Here is a 15,487-nt window from a genome sequence, read left to right as displayed (position 1 = left end):
GAAATGGACGAAATCAAAAGAGAATACGTAATCAACGATGAACCTAGGTGGCAGCCTTCTATTGAAGATATAACAACAGATACAACCGATAAGGTGAAAGAAAGCTCACTGGGTTCCGTTTTCCGATTGGCATGTACTGCAGATTATCAACCGCTACAACAGAAAAACCATACTGTCGTGCATCATACCGTCCCATTAGAAATCGCCGTCCAGTTGGAGCAGATTCAAAATGAAGTGACCATGATGAGAAGCGAAAATTGTCGGTTGCAAGAATCATTGGTAGTGTCCACGGACCGATCAATTTTGCTTGATCGCAGTGCTTTGAATGATTTCGATTTCGAACCGCTTGATACGCGTAATCAGCTGGAGGAATTCGACGATAACCTTGGCAGAGATACTTCGTTCGCCAATAAAATGTGTTGTTGGCTTAGCAGTGAAACTGGGGTTTGCTGTCCTAAAACAAGCGTTGCTCGTTCACTAGACCTCCTCTTTAGTCGCCATCTGTTCGCTAGCTGTAGCTGGTCTGGCGGTGGTCGGCAGGCCCCTAAAATCCCGTTTTATAAATTTAAAAATATCTACAAATTGTTGCGGCGATTGGCTAGTGTAAAGGGATGCAAAGAAGCAGCGGATATGACAGGCGCTATATTGCAGAACAGGCTGAAGTATGCCAAGGCGAGATTGAAAAGCAATCCTGGGCGCAAAACGTTTTGCAAAAAAAAATCTCGCATCGGAAGTCTAAACAATGACGGTATGTAGTGCACTTTTTCCTTAACTGTAGTTTTTGATAAGTTTAATTGTGTATTAATTGTTTAATTGTGTGTATACGAGATAGCTAGTGTTACTACAACCGTCAGTATGTTAAGCATAAATCAAATTATCATAAGCCTAATACAATCATACTAGTTGATTTTTATCGGATACGGCATAGAAATGATACTAGATTCTTTTTTCTGTTTTAGTTTCTCATTCTTCGGCAAGTGCTGATGTTTCCATGGTTACATCGTCGATGGAGCAGGTTTGCTTATTGACTAACAATTATGCAGCTAGCAACATGTGCATTGATGAAATTGAAATGGAAGAAATCAAAAGAGAACCTTCCGCCGACTCTGATCCTATATGGCAAGCGTCTAGTGAGAAGATAACAACGGATACAATCGATAAGGTGGAAGAAAGTAGCCAGTCGGAACCATCATTTTCTGCAATAGCATCGCACAACGAAAACCGGTATCGACGTCAACGGTGCAACTATTGCTCCCTACTATTCTACAGCGATAAAACACTGACGAATCATCAAAAGAAGTGTCAGCAGGTGTATGAGAAATTAAATGCAGCACCAAAGATGCCTATCGCTAAGAATGAGGAAGTAGGTAGCTGCAGCCGTCCAGAAAATGTTGCTGCGGAACTGCAACCGCAAGATTTTAAGGGCGCATGTACCTCGCCGGTGGCGAAAGTTATAGCCAACCTCCAAGCTGAGACTGTACCATTAGTGTCAAATGGCGATTCGGATCCCTTGGCATGTGATTTACCTCCATTAGTTCCAATTACTATTTCCTCTCCAGTTCTGAGAGATTCACTGAAAAACGAAACTGTCATGCAATACCCTACCTCATTAGAAATCACCGTACAATTGGAGCAGCTTAAGAATGCAGTGACGAAGTTGAGAAGCGAGAATAGCCAGTTACACGAATCGTTGGGAGTGCCCACGGACCGGCCAATTCTTATGGATCGCAGTGTTTTGAATGACTTCGATTTCGAACCGCTTGATACGCGCAATCAGCTGGAGGAATTCGACGAAAACCTTGGCAGAGATGCTGCGTTCGCCGATAAAATGGGCTGTTGGCTTAGCAGTGAAACTGGGGATTGCAGTCCTAAAACAAGCATTGCTCGTTCAATAGATCTCCTCTTTAGTCGCCAACTGTTCGCTAACTGTAGCTGGGCTGGCATGGGCCAAAAAATCCCATTTTCTAAATTTAAAAATATCCACAAATTATTGCGGCGGTTGTCTAGTGTAAAGGGATGCAAAGAGCCAACGGATATCACTAGATCTATGTTGCAGAAAAGACTGAAGCAGGCCAAAGCGAGACTGCAAATCAATCCTGGGCGTAAAACATTCTGCAAAAACAAATCTCGCATCAGAAGCCCAAGCAATGACGGTATGTATGCACTGCTTCAAAATTTCCACCCTTTTTATTTTTGTTTTTAACCACAACTCCAACAGGTGAGATACCGAGTTTAAAGAGTGGGGTAGGCTATCTTTTGCTAATGTTGTCAAACAGTGATCCCACTGGTTGCAGGAAAGGAAGCTAAAGATTGTAAAATAGATATCAGATATTGCATATATGCCATGCACGGAAACCAGTTGCTAGCGGAAACATAGAGCCTAACGCAGTACACTCCTTAGAATATTGCATTGTACCAATTGTGACTCCATTCCTTTCCAAAAGTAACACCGGATTGTTCTTATGTTTATCTATTGTTGCTAAGAATGAGAGAAAAATGTATAAGCTATGGAACGTAATAAGCGTGTTGGGGTGGTCGGTGCGCTCACCGCCTTGGTAGCTAAGAAACAAACATTGAACTAAAAGTAAGCTTTGGCATTATTCGGCTTATATTACATTGAATTAATTCCGCATAGGGATTTTCATAGTGTAACTCGGATATTTGTCGATTTAATCGAGAACAGTTCATTTGTGTACACGAAACGTGGGTAGAGTCTGGTGAATTTCCATTTTTAAAGTTTGATCTATAATTTAAAATGAGACTCAAAACGCAGGTAAAGCAAAGACGTTTTCGCAGTTGTTCAAATTATAGACTACTCTTGTAATTTAACGGATACGAAATAGCAGTGATATATGACTCGTTTTTCATTTTAGCTTCACATTTTGAAGTTGCGACTATCATCGATGGCACAAAGGATTCACCCGCAAATCAAAGCAACACTGATACTTCTAATACTGATGTGTTCACGGAACGACCAATTCTGCTAGATCGCAGTGTTTTGATTGACTTCGACTTCGAACCGCTTGATACGCGTAACCAGCTGGAGGAATTCGACGAAAACCTTGGCAAAGATACTTCGTTCGCCGATAAAATGTGTTGTTGGCTTAGCAGTGAAACTGGGGTTTGCTGTCCTAAAACAAGCGTTGCGCTTTCCCTGGACCTCCTCTTTAGTCGCCAACTGTTCGCTAGCTGTAGCTGGTCTGGCGATAGTCGGAAGGGGCCAAAAATCCCATTTTGTAAATTTGAAAATATTCACAAATTATTGCACCGATTGGCTAGTGCAAAGGGATGCAAAGAAGCAGCGGATATGACTGAAGCTATGTTGCGAAAAAGGCTGAACAATGCCAAAGCGAGACTGCAATTCAATCCTGGGCGCAAAACGTTTTGCAAAAACAAATCCCGCATCAAAAGCCCAAGCAATGACGGTATGTATGCGTTGCTTCAAAATTTCCACCCTTTTTATTTTTGTTTTTAACCACAGCTTGATAGATAGATAGCGATTTTTATGAGTGGGGTAGGCTATCTTTTGCTAGCAATGTTATCATAATATCAGTGATCCCACTAGTTGCAGGAAAGGAAGCGAAAAATTGTAAAACAGTTATCAGATAGTGTAACGGTACCAATAGTGGCGCAGTTAGTAATGTAACTAACAATATGGTGTAATTTATAACTGCTAAGAACACCATATTTTGCAAATTTATACCAATTATGATCGAAACATGGCTTTTCTTCCGAAAAACATCTATTCCTATAGTGATGGTAGTACTTGGAAATGACTGAATATATTTTGACTGTGACTTATTTTTGAAGGATATTTCTAACAGCAATTCAATTACTCATAGCCCAATGCATGGTCTTGGTCATAGACCAATGAATTGGCCCCATAGACCTCTCTTAAACCAATGCATTTTGCAGTGATTTATAGCCTTAAGGAAACCATGGCATGCCTGATAAATTCTTAAGATATCCAGCATATTAGTATTTAGCGTACCCGACCGGGGTCGGTGCTATTTTTTATTTCGGAGGTCACAGGATTAGAGTAGTGTTAGTCGGTGCGGCGCTGTCTAGCGTGTACTTAGACGTCCGATCACTGGGGATGCTGAAGATGGAAGAAGTGCGCTCCTTGCGACATGAGGTCTGACCGGTGTCCTCGGGAGCGCTCGGGTGGACTCGCTCTAACGCGCTAGAGCGAGTTCGCTAGTTGTTTTGTTTTGGCTACTAACTGTAGCTCAGTTGCCCGAGGCTACTAACTTTACTAAGGTGCCATTCTTTTCTCAAGGTTACACCGGATTGTTCCTACGGTTATCCATTGTTGCTAAGAATGAGAGAAAAATGTGTGAGCTATGGAATGTAATCAACGTGTTGAAGGGGTAGATGCGCACACTGGTAGCTAAGAAACATTACCATCGAACTAAAAGTAAGCTTTTGACATTATTCGGTTAATTATACATTGAATTGATTCCGCATAGGCATTTTCGCAGTGTAACTCGGATATTTGTCAATTTGATTGAGAACAAGTCATTTGTGTATACGAAAAGAAGGTAGAATCTGGTGAATTGCACTCACAATTTCCATGACAAAAATTGAATCCAGGATTTAAAATGAGATTATCTCAAAATGTAGGCAAAGTAAAGACGCATAAGCATAAAACAAATTGTAGGCTATCATAATAATACTACTTGTCATTTAATGGGTACAGCATAGAAATGATCCTTGATTTGTTTTTCTTTTTAGCTTCGAACGACTTCCACTTTGAACCGCTTGTTTCGTTTGGTCAGCTGGAAAAATTAGACGAAAACCTTGCCAAAGATGCTGCGTTTGCCGATAAAATGTGTTGTTGGCTTAGCAGTAAAACTGGTGTTTGCAGTCCGAAAAAAAGCGTTGCGCGTTCGCTGGACCTCCTCTTTAGTCGCCAACTGTTCGCTAGCTGTAGCTGGTCTGGCGATAGTCGGCAGGGACCAAAAATCCCATTTTGTAAATTTGAAAATATTCACAAATTATTGCGGCGGTTGGGTAGTGTAAAGGGATGCAAAGAAGCAGCGGATATGACTGGAGCTATGTTGCGAAAAAGATTGAGCCAAGCCAATGCGAGACTGAAAATTAATCCTGGGCGCAAAACATATAGCAGAAAAAAATCTCCCATCAGAAGCCCACACAATGACGGTATGTAGTGCACTGCTTCAAAATTTCCACCCTTTTTATTTTTGTTTTTAACCACAGCTCCAATAGGTGAGATACCGAGTTTAAAGAGTGGGGTAGGTCATCTGTATTTTGCTAATGTTGTCAAACAGTGATCCCACTTGTTGCAGGAAAGGAAGCTAAAAAATAGTTATCAGATATTGCATACATTACACATTGATTGAGAGCAGATCATTTGTGTATACGAAAATAAGTTAGAATCGGGTGAATTGCAATTACATTTACACTATTTCTATAAGAAAATCCGCACGCTGAGCATAAGGACCCAAGCTGGCTTGATCTTGAAGTTCAGTACACATGAAGATAGCGTAAGCTTGGCCTCACGATCCTTTTGGTTTAACGAATTTTTAGCAAATTTAAAATGAGTCTATCTCAAAATGTAGGCAAAGTAAAGATGCATAAGCACAACTGAAATTAAAGACTATCATACACCTTTTACCACTAATTAGCGCGATGGCCAATGCTTTTAGTGACACCGACCAAAATATTAAGGTAAAGCAAGCGTCGTTCAGCGACTTCGTCCAAAGCATTGGCCGCACCTATTAGACCGTTCGCCGCACCTTTTACCGGCAGTCATTTTTGCGAGCCTTTTGTGAGTTCGTTTGTTCAAAGAGTTGATTATGGAAGTGGATGCTTCATTTCGAGGTTTGAATTTTCCATTACGTATCAATATTTTCGTACATTTTTTGTTTAGTTGGGTTGTTTTTTCAAATGTCTCTCAGATGTTAGACTTTAGATTAACTCGCCTTACAAGGGAGAACGTTAGAGTACACTAAAGTGTAACGCGCTAAGCGTGTTCCCATTATTTAAGAAGGGTCTGCCATCTTCTTAATGCTTTGGACGGAGTCGCTGAACGACGCTTGCGTTATCGTAATAGCTCCGGCGATCGTATTCATATTTTGGACGGTGTCACTAAAAGTCTTGGCCATCGCGCTAATTAGTGGTAAAAGGTGTAAGCATACTATCTGTTATTTATCGGATACGGCATAGAAATGATATTTGATTCGTTTTTCATTTTAGCTACATATGTTGGGAATGCGGGCACTGAGGATTCACCCACAAATCATAACAACACTGGTACTTCCACAAGTGCTGATGTGTCGATCGTTACACCATCAATGGGGCAGGTTTTCTCATTGATTAACAATGATGCAGCTGGCGATATGATCAAGAGAGAACAGTCCGCCGACTCTGATCTTATTTGGCAACCGTCTAGTGAGAAGATAACAACGGATACAATCGATAAGATAGAAGAAAGTAGCCAGTCGGAACCATCATTCTCTGCAATAGCATCGCACAACGAAAACCGGTATCGACGTCCACGGTGCAACTATTGCTCCCTACTATTTTTCAGCGATAAAACATTGACGAATCATCAAAAGAAGTGTCAGCAGGTGTATGAGAAATTAAATGCAGCACCAAAGATGCCTATCGCAAAGAATGAGGAAGTAGGTAGCTGCAGCCGTCCAGAAAATTTTAAGGGCGTATGTACCTATCCGAGAGGGAAAGCTATAGCCAACTTCGAAGCAGAGGGATCGGATCCCGATTCCGATCCTTTGGAGTGTGATTTAACCTCAATCCTCCCACCTCAATTAGTTCCGCTTCCTATTTCCTCTACAGGCCTGAGTAATTCACTGCCAACTTCAATTCAGGATCCCTTGAAATCACACCATCCTACGTTTGTTGATACTGCCCCGTTACAACCTTTACCATCTACGCCCATAGATCTTATTCCTCCTCCGTTAGTACTGTTTTCGAGCGACTCTCCCGTTTCCATTCCCTTGCAACCTACGGTATCCTCCTCGTCACGTGTGGATAACCATTGGCAACAAAAGATCACTATTGTTCCTCAACAGACCATCCCGTCCGACATCGCCGTTCAGCTGGAGCGCATAAAAAATGAAGTGGCCATGTTGAAGAAGCAAAATTGTAGGTTGCGTAACTCGTTGGGAGTATCCACGGGCGATAAATCGAAATGCTCCGACTTCGAACCGCTTGATACGCGTAATCAGCTGGAGGAATTCGAAGCAAACCTTGGCAGAGATGCTGCATTCGCCGATGAGTTGGTCGCTTGGCTTAAGAATGAAACGGCGCAATGTGACGCAAAAACCAGCATTGTGCGTGCGATTGATTGCCTCTTCACACGTCAACTCTTTGCAAACTGTAGCTGGTCTGGCCATGGCCAGCTGGGCCCGAAAATCCCATTTTTTCAATTGAAAAATATTCATACATTGTTGCAACGAGTGGCTAGTACATTACGCTATGAAGCGAGTGCTGCTATGGTTGAACATGCGTTGCGTAGCAGATTGAAGCATAGTTCAGGTAGAGTGAATAGCAATCCAATGAGAAAAGCGCATTGTCTTCGAGGTGAAAGAAAATCCGGTGTGAAAAAAAGAAATAACTAAATGGGGCAGTCGCTAGATGTTTGATTTAACTAGTGTACGTTGGTTAAAGTCATCCTGTGGTGGTTAATTATCACATTTGTTTCATTGATTGTTTCTTAACCGTTACCCGTTAAACCGCCTACCCGGGTAGACATTTAACATTTCTAAAACATTTTTGGAAAAAAATTGAATAAATTCTGACATTTTCAAGCAATTCAGTTTCAATGATCAAAGATCTTCTTCTTCAATGGCCTCGTCGTGCTGACATGGCCTGGTCCCCAATCGTTTTCCAGGTAGCTCAGTCCATGGCTGCAGCCCTCCAACCCCGGTCGCATCCGATGTCTCGCAGGTTCTGCTCCACTTGGTCCATCCACCGAGCTCGCTGAGCTCCTCGTCGTCTCGTGCCGGGCGGGTCGCTGGTGATCACCTTTTTGGTGCGGCATGAGTCCGGCATCCTCATGACATGCCCCAACCAACGAATCCTGCCGGCCTTCGCCACCGTCAGGATGTCCGGCTCGCCATACAGCTCAGCTAACTCGTGGTTCATTCTTCTCCTCCACACGCCCTGCTCACACACACCGCCAAAGATAGACCGGAGCACGCGCCTCTCGAAGACTGCGAGGGCGTTGGCGTCCTCCGTGAGCAGAGTCCAGGATTCATGCTCATAGAGAAAAACCTGTCTAATCAGCGTGCGGTATATGACATATTTCGTGCATGAGAGAAGCCATATGGACCGCAGGAGTTTGTGGAGTCCATAGTAGGCACGATTCCCCTGAACAAGGCACGATTCCCCTGAAGACAGTGCCGAGGTAGCAAAACTCCTCTACTACCTCAAGTTCGTCGCCGTCCACTGATACACTGCTCCCCAGCCTGGCTCTGTCACTGTCAGAGCCTCCGACGAGCAGGTACTTTGTTTTCGTCGCACACCGTCCTTGTGTTCCGCCCGATGATGTCGATGTCATCCGCGAAGCCGAGGAATTGGAGAGAGCGGGTGAAAATCGTGCCACGGATGTCGAAGCCCGCGCTTCTCATGACACCTTCCAGAGCGATGTTGAATAGAAGGCAGGAGAGTCCATCACCTTGCCTCAGACCCCGGTGAGATTCGAACGGATCCGACAGCATGTTCGAAATCCTCACCTTACACAGCACCCCCTCCATTGTGGCCTCTAGCGGGCTCGCAGTCAATGTGGGGTCATTCCGGTCAAACGGTGTGACGGCTTGAACGCCTGGAATACTGGCCTCCTCGTGGCGCCACTGGACCCCCTGGCAACAGGGGTGACGAACAGAGATCTGGGTGGGAGGTTTATCCGACCTCCCGCACATTACCAAGTCTGGTGCCCTGTTGGGCCAGGGATATGGTAGTGTGCCGCAGACGGAACGGGCCTTGTAAGGTATCTTTAATCCTGGTTTTAGATATCTAGCCCTTTGGTCTGTTTAGCCTCTCCGGAGGTTAGGATGGACCCTATGTCAGCGGACAGGACCGCGAAGACGTAGGGAGTGTTTCGGAAGGGATTCACTCTCCTGGAAGATTCACGAGAAGTCGCAAAGGTCGAAGTCAAGATGTGCTCTGTTGCCTCCCGGGGCGCAGGACCTAGACCGATGCGCGAGCCACGAGTGGACGTCCGGCTACGAAGGAGTTGGTGGTGCTTCTCCTGGGGTTGTTGGTGCTTCCGCTTGGTAGCTTCCGACGAAATATGTAGCAAGGGGCGCGAGTCTGCAGAAGAGTATCTGGGATAGCATTTTGTAGGCGGCATTGAGGACTGTGGTGGCTCGAAAGTTGGCACAGTCCCTTCTGTCACCCTTCTTGTACACTGGGTGGATGACACCCAGCTTCCAGTCCTCCGGTGTCCTTTCCTGCTCCCAGATTTTCACAATTAGCTGGTACATACTGACGGCAAGCTCTACCGAACCCATCTTGAATAGTTCTGCCACCAGCCCATCGCTGCCAGCTGCTTTGTTCTGTTTCAGCTGCTTGATGGTACTAGTGACTTCGTCCAAGGATGGTGGGAGCACATCGTCATCTACCTCCTGGCTAATGTGCTGCTCAATTCTGCCTGTGCCGCTGCTGGACTCCCCTAATTCCGCTCCGTTCAGGTGTCCATTGAAGCATTAACTACTACGTAGCACTTCCACCTTTCGATCACCTCTCGCTCGTCCGTAAGAATGTTGCCCTCCTCGTCACGATACATTGCGACGTTAGGCGTGAAGCCGCCTTGTGTCTTCTTCAACATCCTGTAGAACTGGTGATCTCCAGGTGTAGCTAAAACGAGGTTTGTGCTGGAAGAAGGTGCTACGGATGTTCATGTGCCTCGAGGATGCGAAATTTATGAGCCGGAGGCCGTTGTCGTTGGTTAGCTTGTGGACACTAAGGCTACCAATCGTGGGTTTATAGGCCTCCTCTCGCCCGACCTGAGCATTTAGGTCACCGATGACGATCTTCACATCATGTTGTGAGCAGCGGTCGTACTCCCTCTCGAGCTGCGTATAGAAGGCGTCCTTGTCGTCACCACTGCTCCCAAGGTGCGGGCTGTGCACATTAATAATGCTCAGGTTGAAGAAACGTCCACGTATCCTCAACCTACACATCCTGTCGTTGATCGGCCACCATCCGATCACACGCTTCCTCATAGCACCCATAACAAGGAACGCCGTACCGAGCTCGTGCTTGTCTCCACCACTCTGGTAGATCATGCAATCGCTACGGTAGGGGCGACCCGAGACTCCTTTCCAGCGAACCTCTTGAAGTGCTACTATTTCGAAGCCGCGGGCTCTCACTTCCTCTGCGAGTATTCTGGTACTCCCGGGTGAGGTAAGAGACCCGCAGTTCCATGTACCGAGTTTCCAATCGTAGTCCTTTTTCCGTCGCGTAGGTCTGGCATGATTGGTCCAAATCGGGTTTTCTTTTTGATGACTGTTCGTTGCGATTTTTACAGGGGGTGGCTTGCAAAGCCTCTCCCCCCGCCTCCTATCTCGTCGATGGAACAACGCATCCTAGCTGTTTTACGTCCCGTAGGATGCCAGGACAGGGTGTACAGCCGCCCCTAACATGGGGAACAGACGCTGGTTCGAGCCGCTCCTAACATGGAGAACAGACGCTCGGGGATGAACTACTAGCAAGTAGCAGTCCATTCCCCCTCTCAATTCAGCCTTGCCGCCCATCCGCCCAAGGGGGTGGGTTTCCCCGTGTACCCAAGCTGGGAGAAATTATTTAGGCGACAAGTTACCGTTCTGTACGTCGCGGACGTATTGAGTAGGAGTTGGGGAGGAGAGCCTATAGTAGCCTTCAAGAGGCGTCGGATCCAACCCTTTACAGAACAAATGATCAAAGATATGTATACTAAAATACAGAAAATACAAACTCTTATCTAAAATGTTGGAGCTTGGGTTTGGGTCATAGATGTGAAGGGAGAAATTTTTTTTTTTGAACCTCAAATTAACATACTTAATAAATTTTTAAAATTATAAAAATTATACAATCTTTGGGAAACATCCTCAAGTATCTTCACGGAAAGTTTCAAATCGATCCGACGTCTAGATAAAATGTTATTTAGTCATAAGTACAGGTAAACGGAGTCTCCCACACAAAATGTATGGACTACCCGGGTAGTCCGGTTGAACCTCTACGTAGGTTTTTGGTTGAACGGGTGACGGTTATACCTTAGAGCCACGCTACACGAGCCGCAAACTCAAAAACTTTGCGGCGCAAAGAGGGGAACAACCGAAAAGTTTACGTCAAAAACTTTTCAGCTCCGTGAGCTGAAAACTGCACCCCCAAAATTTTTGGCAGCTACCGCAAACTCAAATGCGCGAGAAGAAGAAAGTGAAGAATGAATAAATGTAAACATAACAAATCTCAAAAACACAATAAACGGATATTCGGTGATAAATTTACGTGCTGCGGTAATATTTTGTCATTGGCTGGCGGGGGTCATGACTGGCGACAGCATTGGTACCGCAGAACGCGGCTACACGAACCGCAAAGATTTTGACGTAAACTTATACGGTTTTTGAGTTTGCGGCTCGTGTAGCGGGCCGGTTAGACAAGGAATATTTCTGTCCGTCGATTTTGGAAGATAGTGTCAAACGGCCATTGACAGCAATATTGTTGTCAGAAAATCTGTTTTTCTGTCCGTCGATTTTGGAAGATAATCTCAAACGGCCATTGACAGCAATATTGCTGTCAGAAAATCGGAACCGGGCCCGACCGAATTTTTATTAAAATTCGAATTTTTATGTCAATGTGCCGATTTGTTTACTTTTTGCTCTGTTGTTTGCAACAGATTTTGTTCGTTACTCTAGGTTGAACAATACGCTAAATTCAAACATGCAAATGATCAATTAACTGCAAAACCCATTTTTTGGAACTTTGCGTTATTACACGAGCATGCACCATATTTAAGTCAAAATCCTATTTTGGCAGTAAAATTCTGGGCAAAGATGACAGAAAAAGCACTCGTCTAATAAGGGTATTAACTGTTGACATATGTATGTTGGCATGAATGTACTGTTCATAGAAGCGTCAAATGACAGGAGAAATGTCAAACCGCGATGGTGACAAGGGTGCACCTCTATATGTATGAACTTTGACCATCTGAATAAAAGCACGGCGAACGCTCGGCTCAGTGTCAGTCGTTTGTGTATCAGCCATAAAGGATAACACGCTGGTGTATTTCGTTCAAAGTTCAACAGGTTATGGGCCCAGGTGAAATGGCGGATACGCAACGGTTTATGGTGCCTAAGTTGACCAATCAAAACTACCAAACGTGGAAGTTTAAAATGCAAATGCTCCTCGAGCGTGATGAGCTTTGGTGCACAATTGGCGAAGCAAAGCCGGAACCAGAGACACCGGTATGGAAGCAGAAAGATTCGAGAGCACGTGCAACGATTGGGCTGTGTGTCGACGATAGCCAAGTTGGGCTAGTGCGTGACGCAACGTCTGCAAAAGACGCGTGGGATGCCATAAAAGGGTACCATGAAGCGGGATCAGAAGTGTACCTGCTAAAGCGGCTGACGCGCTTAGAATTAGCAGAAGGCGGGGACATAGAGAATCATTTACAAACGTTCTCTAACTTGGTCCAACAAATCGCTGATTTAGGAGAGCCAATACCCAGAAAATGGCAAATAGCGATGTTGCTATGTTCGTTACCGGAATCATACGATCCGTTAACTACCGCATTGGAACAGATTTCCACCAATAATTTATCCCTAGAGTTGGTGAAGAGCAAACTTCTAGCCGAAGGAGAAAAACGACGTGAACGTTCGGGAACAAGTTCGGCAGAAGGCAAAGTGTTTCAAGTGACGACGAAGAACAAAGTGAACAGGAACAAACCAAGTGTAGTGTGCTTTCATTGTGGCAAAGCCGGCCACATGAAAAGAAACTGTCGTTTGCTTAACAGAACAATGCAGGAAGCAAAACACAATTCCGCGAAAGTGACGGTGAGTGACGAAGGACCGGTGGCTTGGACTGCAAGCAAAGGCCTACCAGGAAACTGGTATATAGACAGTGGTGCGTCGCGGCATATGACGAATGATCCAACGTTCTTTGAAATTAAAGTGAATTGTGCGGAAAGTAGTGTCACACTGGCCGATGGAAGCAAGGCGAAAATTGAAGGTGTTGGATCAGGAACCCTAGTATGCGTGACAAAAGATGGCGAACAATTGGCCATAAAAGTTAGCGATGTACTTTATGTGCCCACACTGGAAGGTGGCTTAATATCGGTGAGCTGCCTAGTGAAGAAGGGCATGCGAGTAATTTTCGAAGAAAATCGTTGTCTTATCGAACAAGGAAGGCGAGTTATAGCTGTGGCAACAAAACTCGGAAGTCTTTATCACCTGTGTATCATCGGCGAAAATGCGTTGGTGAGTAGAACATCACCAAATCATTGTCTACATTTATGGCATAGACGGCTTGGTCATCGAGACCCACAAGTAATAAAGACATTATTCGGCGATAAGGCGAAGTTGGAAGAACTGAACATGACAAATGTCTGCACGAGTTGTATAGAAGGGAAGATGGCCCGATCCCCATTCAGAAGAACAAACAAAAGAAGTGAAAACAAGTTGGACATTGTTCACACGGACGTGTGTGGTCCGTTTCCTCACACACCGAGTGGTCACCGTTACTTCATCACATTTATAGATGATTATTCGAGAATGGCGTTCGTTTACCTTATGCGACAGAAGTCAGATGCTAGTGAAATTATTCAGAATTTCGTGGCCTTCTGCAAGACACAATTCGGGAAAACACCCAAGGCCATACGATCAGACAATGGTGGTGAGTACACCGGAAAGGTGCTGCAAAAGTTCTTCAAAGAGCAAGGTATTATGAGTCAACTAACAGTGCCATACTCGCCTCAGCAAAATGGCGTCGCCGAGAGGAAAAACAGATCACTTCAAGAAATGGCATTGTGTATGTTACAAGATGCACGTTTAGAAAGCAAATATTGGGGAGAAGCAGTACTTACTGCAGCATATACCCAGAATCGACTACCATCGAAAATAATCGGAATGTCACCTTTTGAAAAATGGTTCGGTAGAAAGCCATCCTACAACCATTTCAAAGTGTTTGGATGCGAAGCATGGGTTCAAATACCTAAAGAAAAGCGTGGAAAAATGGAACCCAAGGCAAAGCAACTAAGATTCGTCGGATATTCCATCCAAGAAAAGGCATACAGGCTTGTAGATACTAGCACGGACCGCATTGTGATTAGTCGTGACGTCGTATTCAACGAAGCATCGTGCGAGCAAGGTGATAGTGTTCCTGTTGATGAAATTATACTCGACGTTGATCCTGATCGATACAAACATGATGATGTCGATGAAGAAAGCAACCCGATCAACGTGCAGGAGGAGAATTTTGATACAGCGGAAGAAAACGAGCATTACTCATCGGGCTCAGAAGACCTAGACCAGCCGGTTCCCGATCCATTAACACAGCGATCGACAAGAGGTAAACCACCAGCTAAATTTACCGACTATTTTTTAGGTTTGGTAAGAACGAGTGTGGATGAGCCAGCGTCGTACAACGAAGCCATAACATCCGTGGAAAAGGACAGGTGGATGGAGGCTATCGAAGATGAGTTACGATCCCTAGAAGCCAACAACACGTGGGAGCTAACGTATCCACCCGAGAACAGCAACATTATCGGATGTAAATGGGTTTTTTAAGAAAAAATTGGACGCGAATGGAAATGTTGATCGATATAAGGCAAGACTTGTAGCGCAAGGCTTCGGGCAAAGGAAAGGATTTGATTACGAAGAAGTTACTGCACCTGTAGCAAATCAGTGCACATTAAGACTCTTGTAGACAATAGCAGGACAGCAAGCGGTTTGGTTGCGTAGGCTATTGGAGGAAATGGATGTAAAACAAAGAGAAGCAACCATTATTAACGAAGATAATCGTGCGTGCATTGAATTTACTTTGTCAGGTCATGAAAAGAGAAAGTCAAAGCACATAGATATGAAATATCATTATACTAGAGATCTTTGTAACACGAAAGTTATCGAATTAAAGTATTGTGCTTCTGAAGCAATGCTAGCCGACATATTAACCAAACCACTAGGGGCACAAAAGATTAAAGAACTCTCGATAGGACTCGGTATTAGCAAGTTAGTAACGGAATGAACATTAGATTCATGAGGAGGAGTGTTGACATATGTATGTTGGCATGAATGTACTGTTCATAGAAGCGTCAAATGACAGGAGAAATGTCAAACCGCGATGGTGACAAGGGTGCACCTCTATATGTATGAACTTTGACCATCTGAATAAAAGCACGGCGAACGCTCGGCTCAGTGTCAGTCGTTTGTGTATCAGCCATAAAGGATAACACGCTGGTGTATTTCGTTCAAAGTTCAACATTAACACTAGAATCCAAAATGGGGTCATTATATATATATCTAAA

At 44.5% G+C, this 15,487-nt stretch overlaps 1 protein-coding gene across 1 annotated transcript; it reads left to right on the top strand.

The window, feature by feature from the left end:
• Nucleotides 1-1,051: 1,051 nt before the first annotated feature.
• Nucleotides 1,052-6,825, top strand: LOC131268395 (uncharacterized). Its single transcript, XM_058270813.1, has 5 exons — nucleotides 1,052-2,153; nucleotides 2,874-3,425; nucleotides 4,735-5,163; nucleotides 6,220-6,647; nucleotides 6,820-6,825. Exons 1-5 carry the CDS (start codon nucleotides 1,052-1,054, stop codon nucleotides 6,823-6,825), a joined length of 2,517 nt encoding a protein of 838 aa, XP_058126796.1.
• Nucleotides 6,826-15,487: the final 8,662 nt, after the last annotated feature.

Source organism: Anopheles coustani, chromosome 3, assembly GCF_943734705.1.
Source record: "Anopheles coustani chromosome 3, idAnoCousDA_361_x.2, whole genome shotgun sequence".
Taxonomy (NCBI): domain Eukaryota; kingdom Metazoa; phylum Arthropoda; class Insecta; order Diptera; family Culicidae; genus Anopheles; species Anopheles coustani.
The sequence above is the reverse complement of the archived record's forward strand: the minus strand, read 5'-3'. Positions and strand labels throughout refer to the sequence as shown.

Coding starts and splice junctions, on each gene's coding strand:
- LOC131268395 (XM_058270813.1), top strand. CDS start 1,052: ATGTGCATTGATGAAATTGAAATGGAAGAAATCAAAAGAGAACCTTCC. Junction 2,154..2,873: donor CAGAAGCCCAAGCAATGACG/GTATGTATGCAC, acceptor TTTTCATTTTAG/CTTCACATTTTGAAGTTGCG. Junction 5,164..6,219: donor CAGAAGCCCACACAATGACG/GTATGTAGTGCA, acceptor TTTTCATTTTAG/CTACATATGTTGGGAATGCG.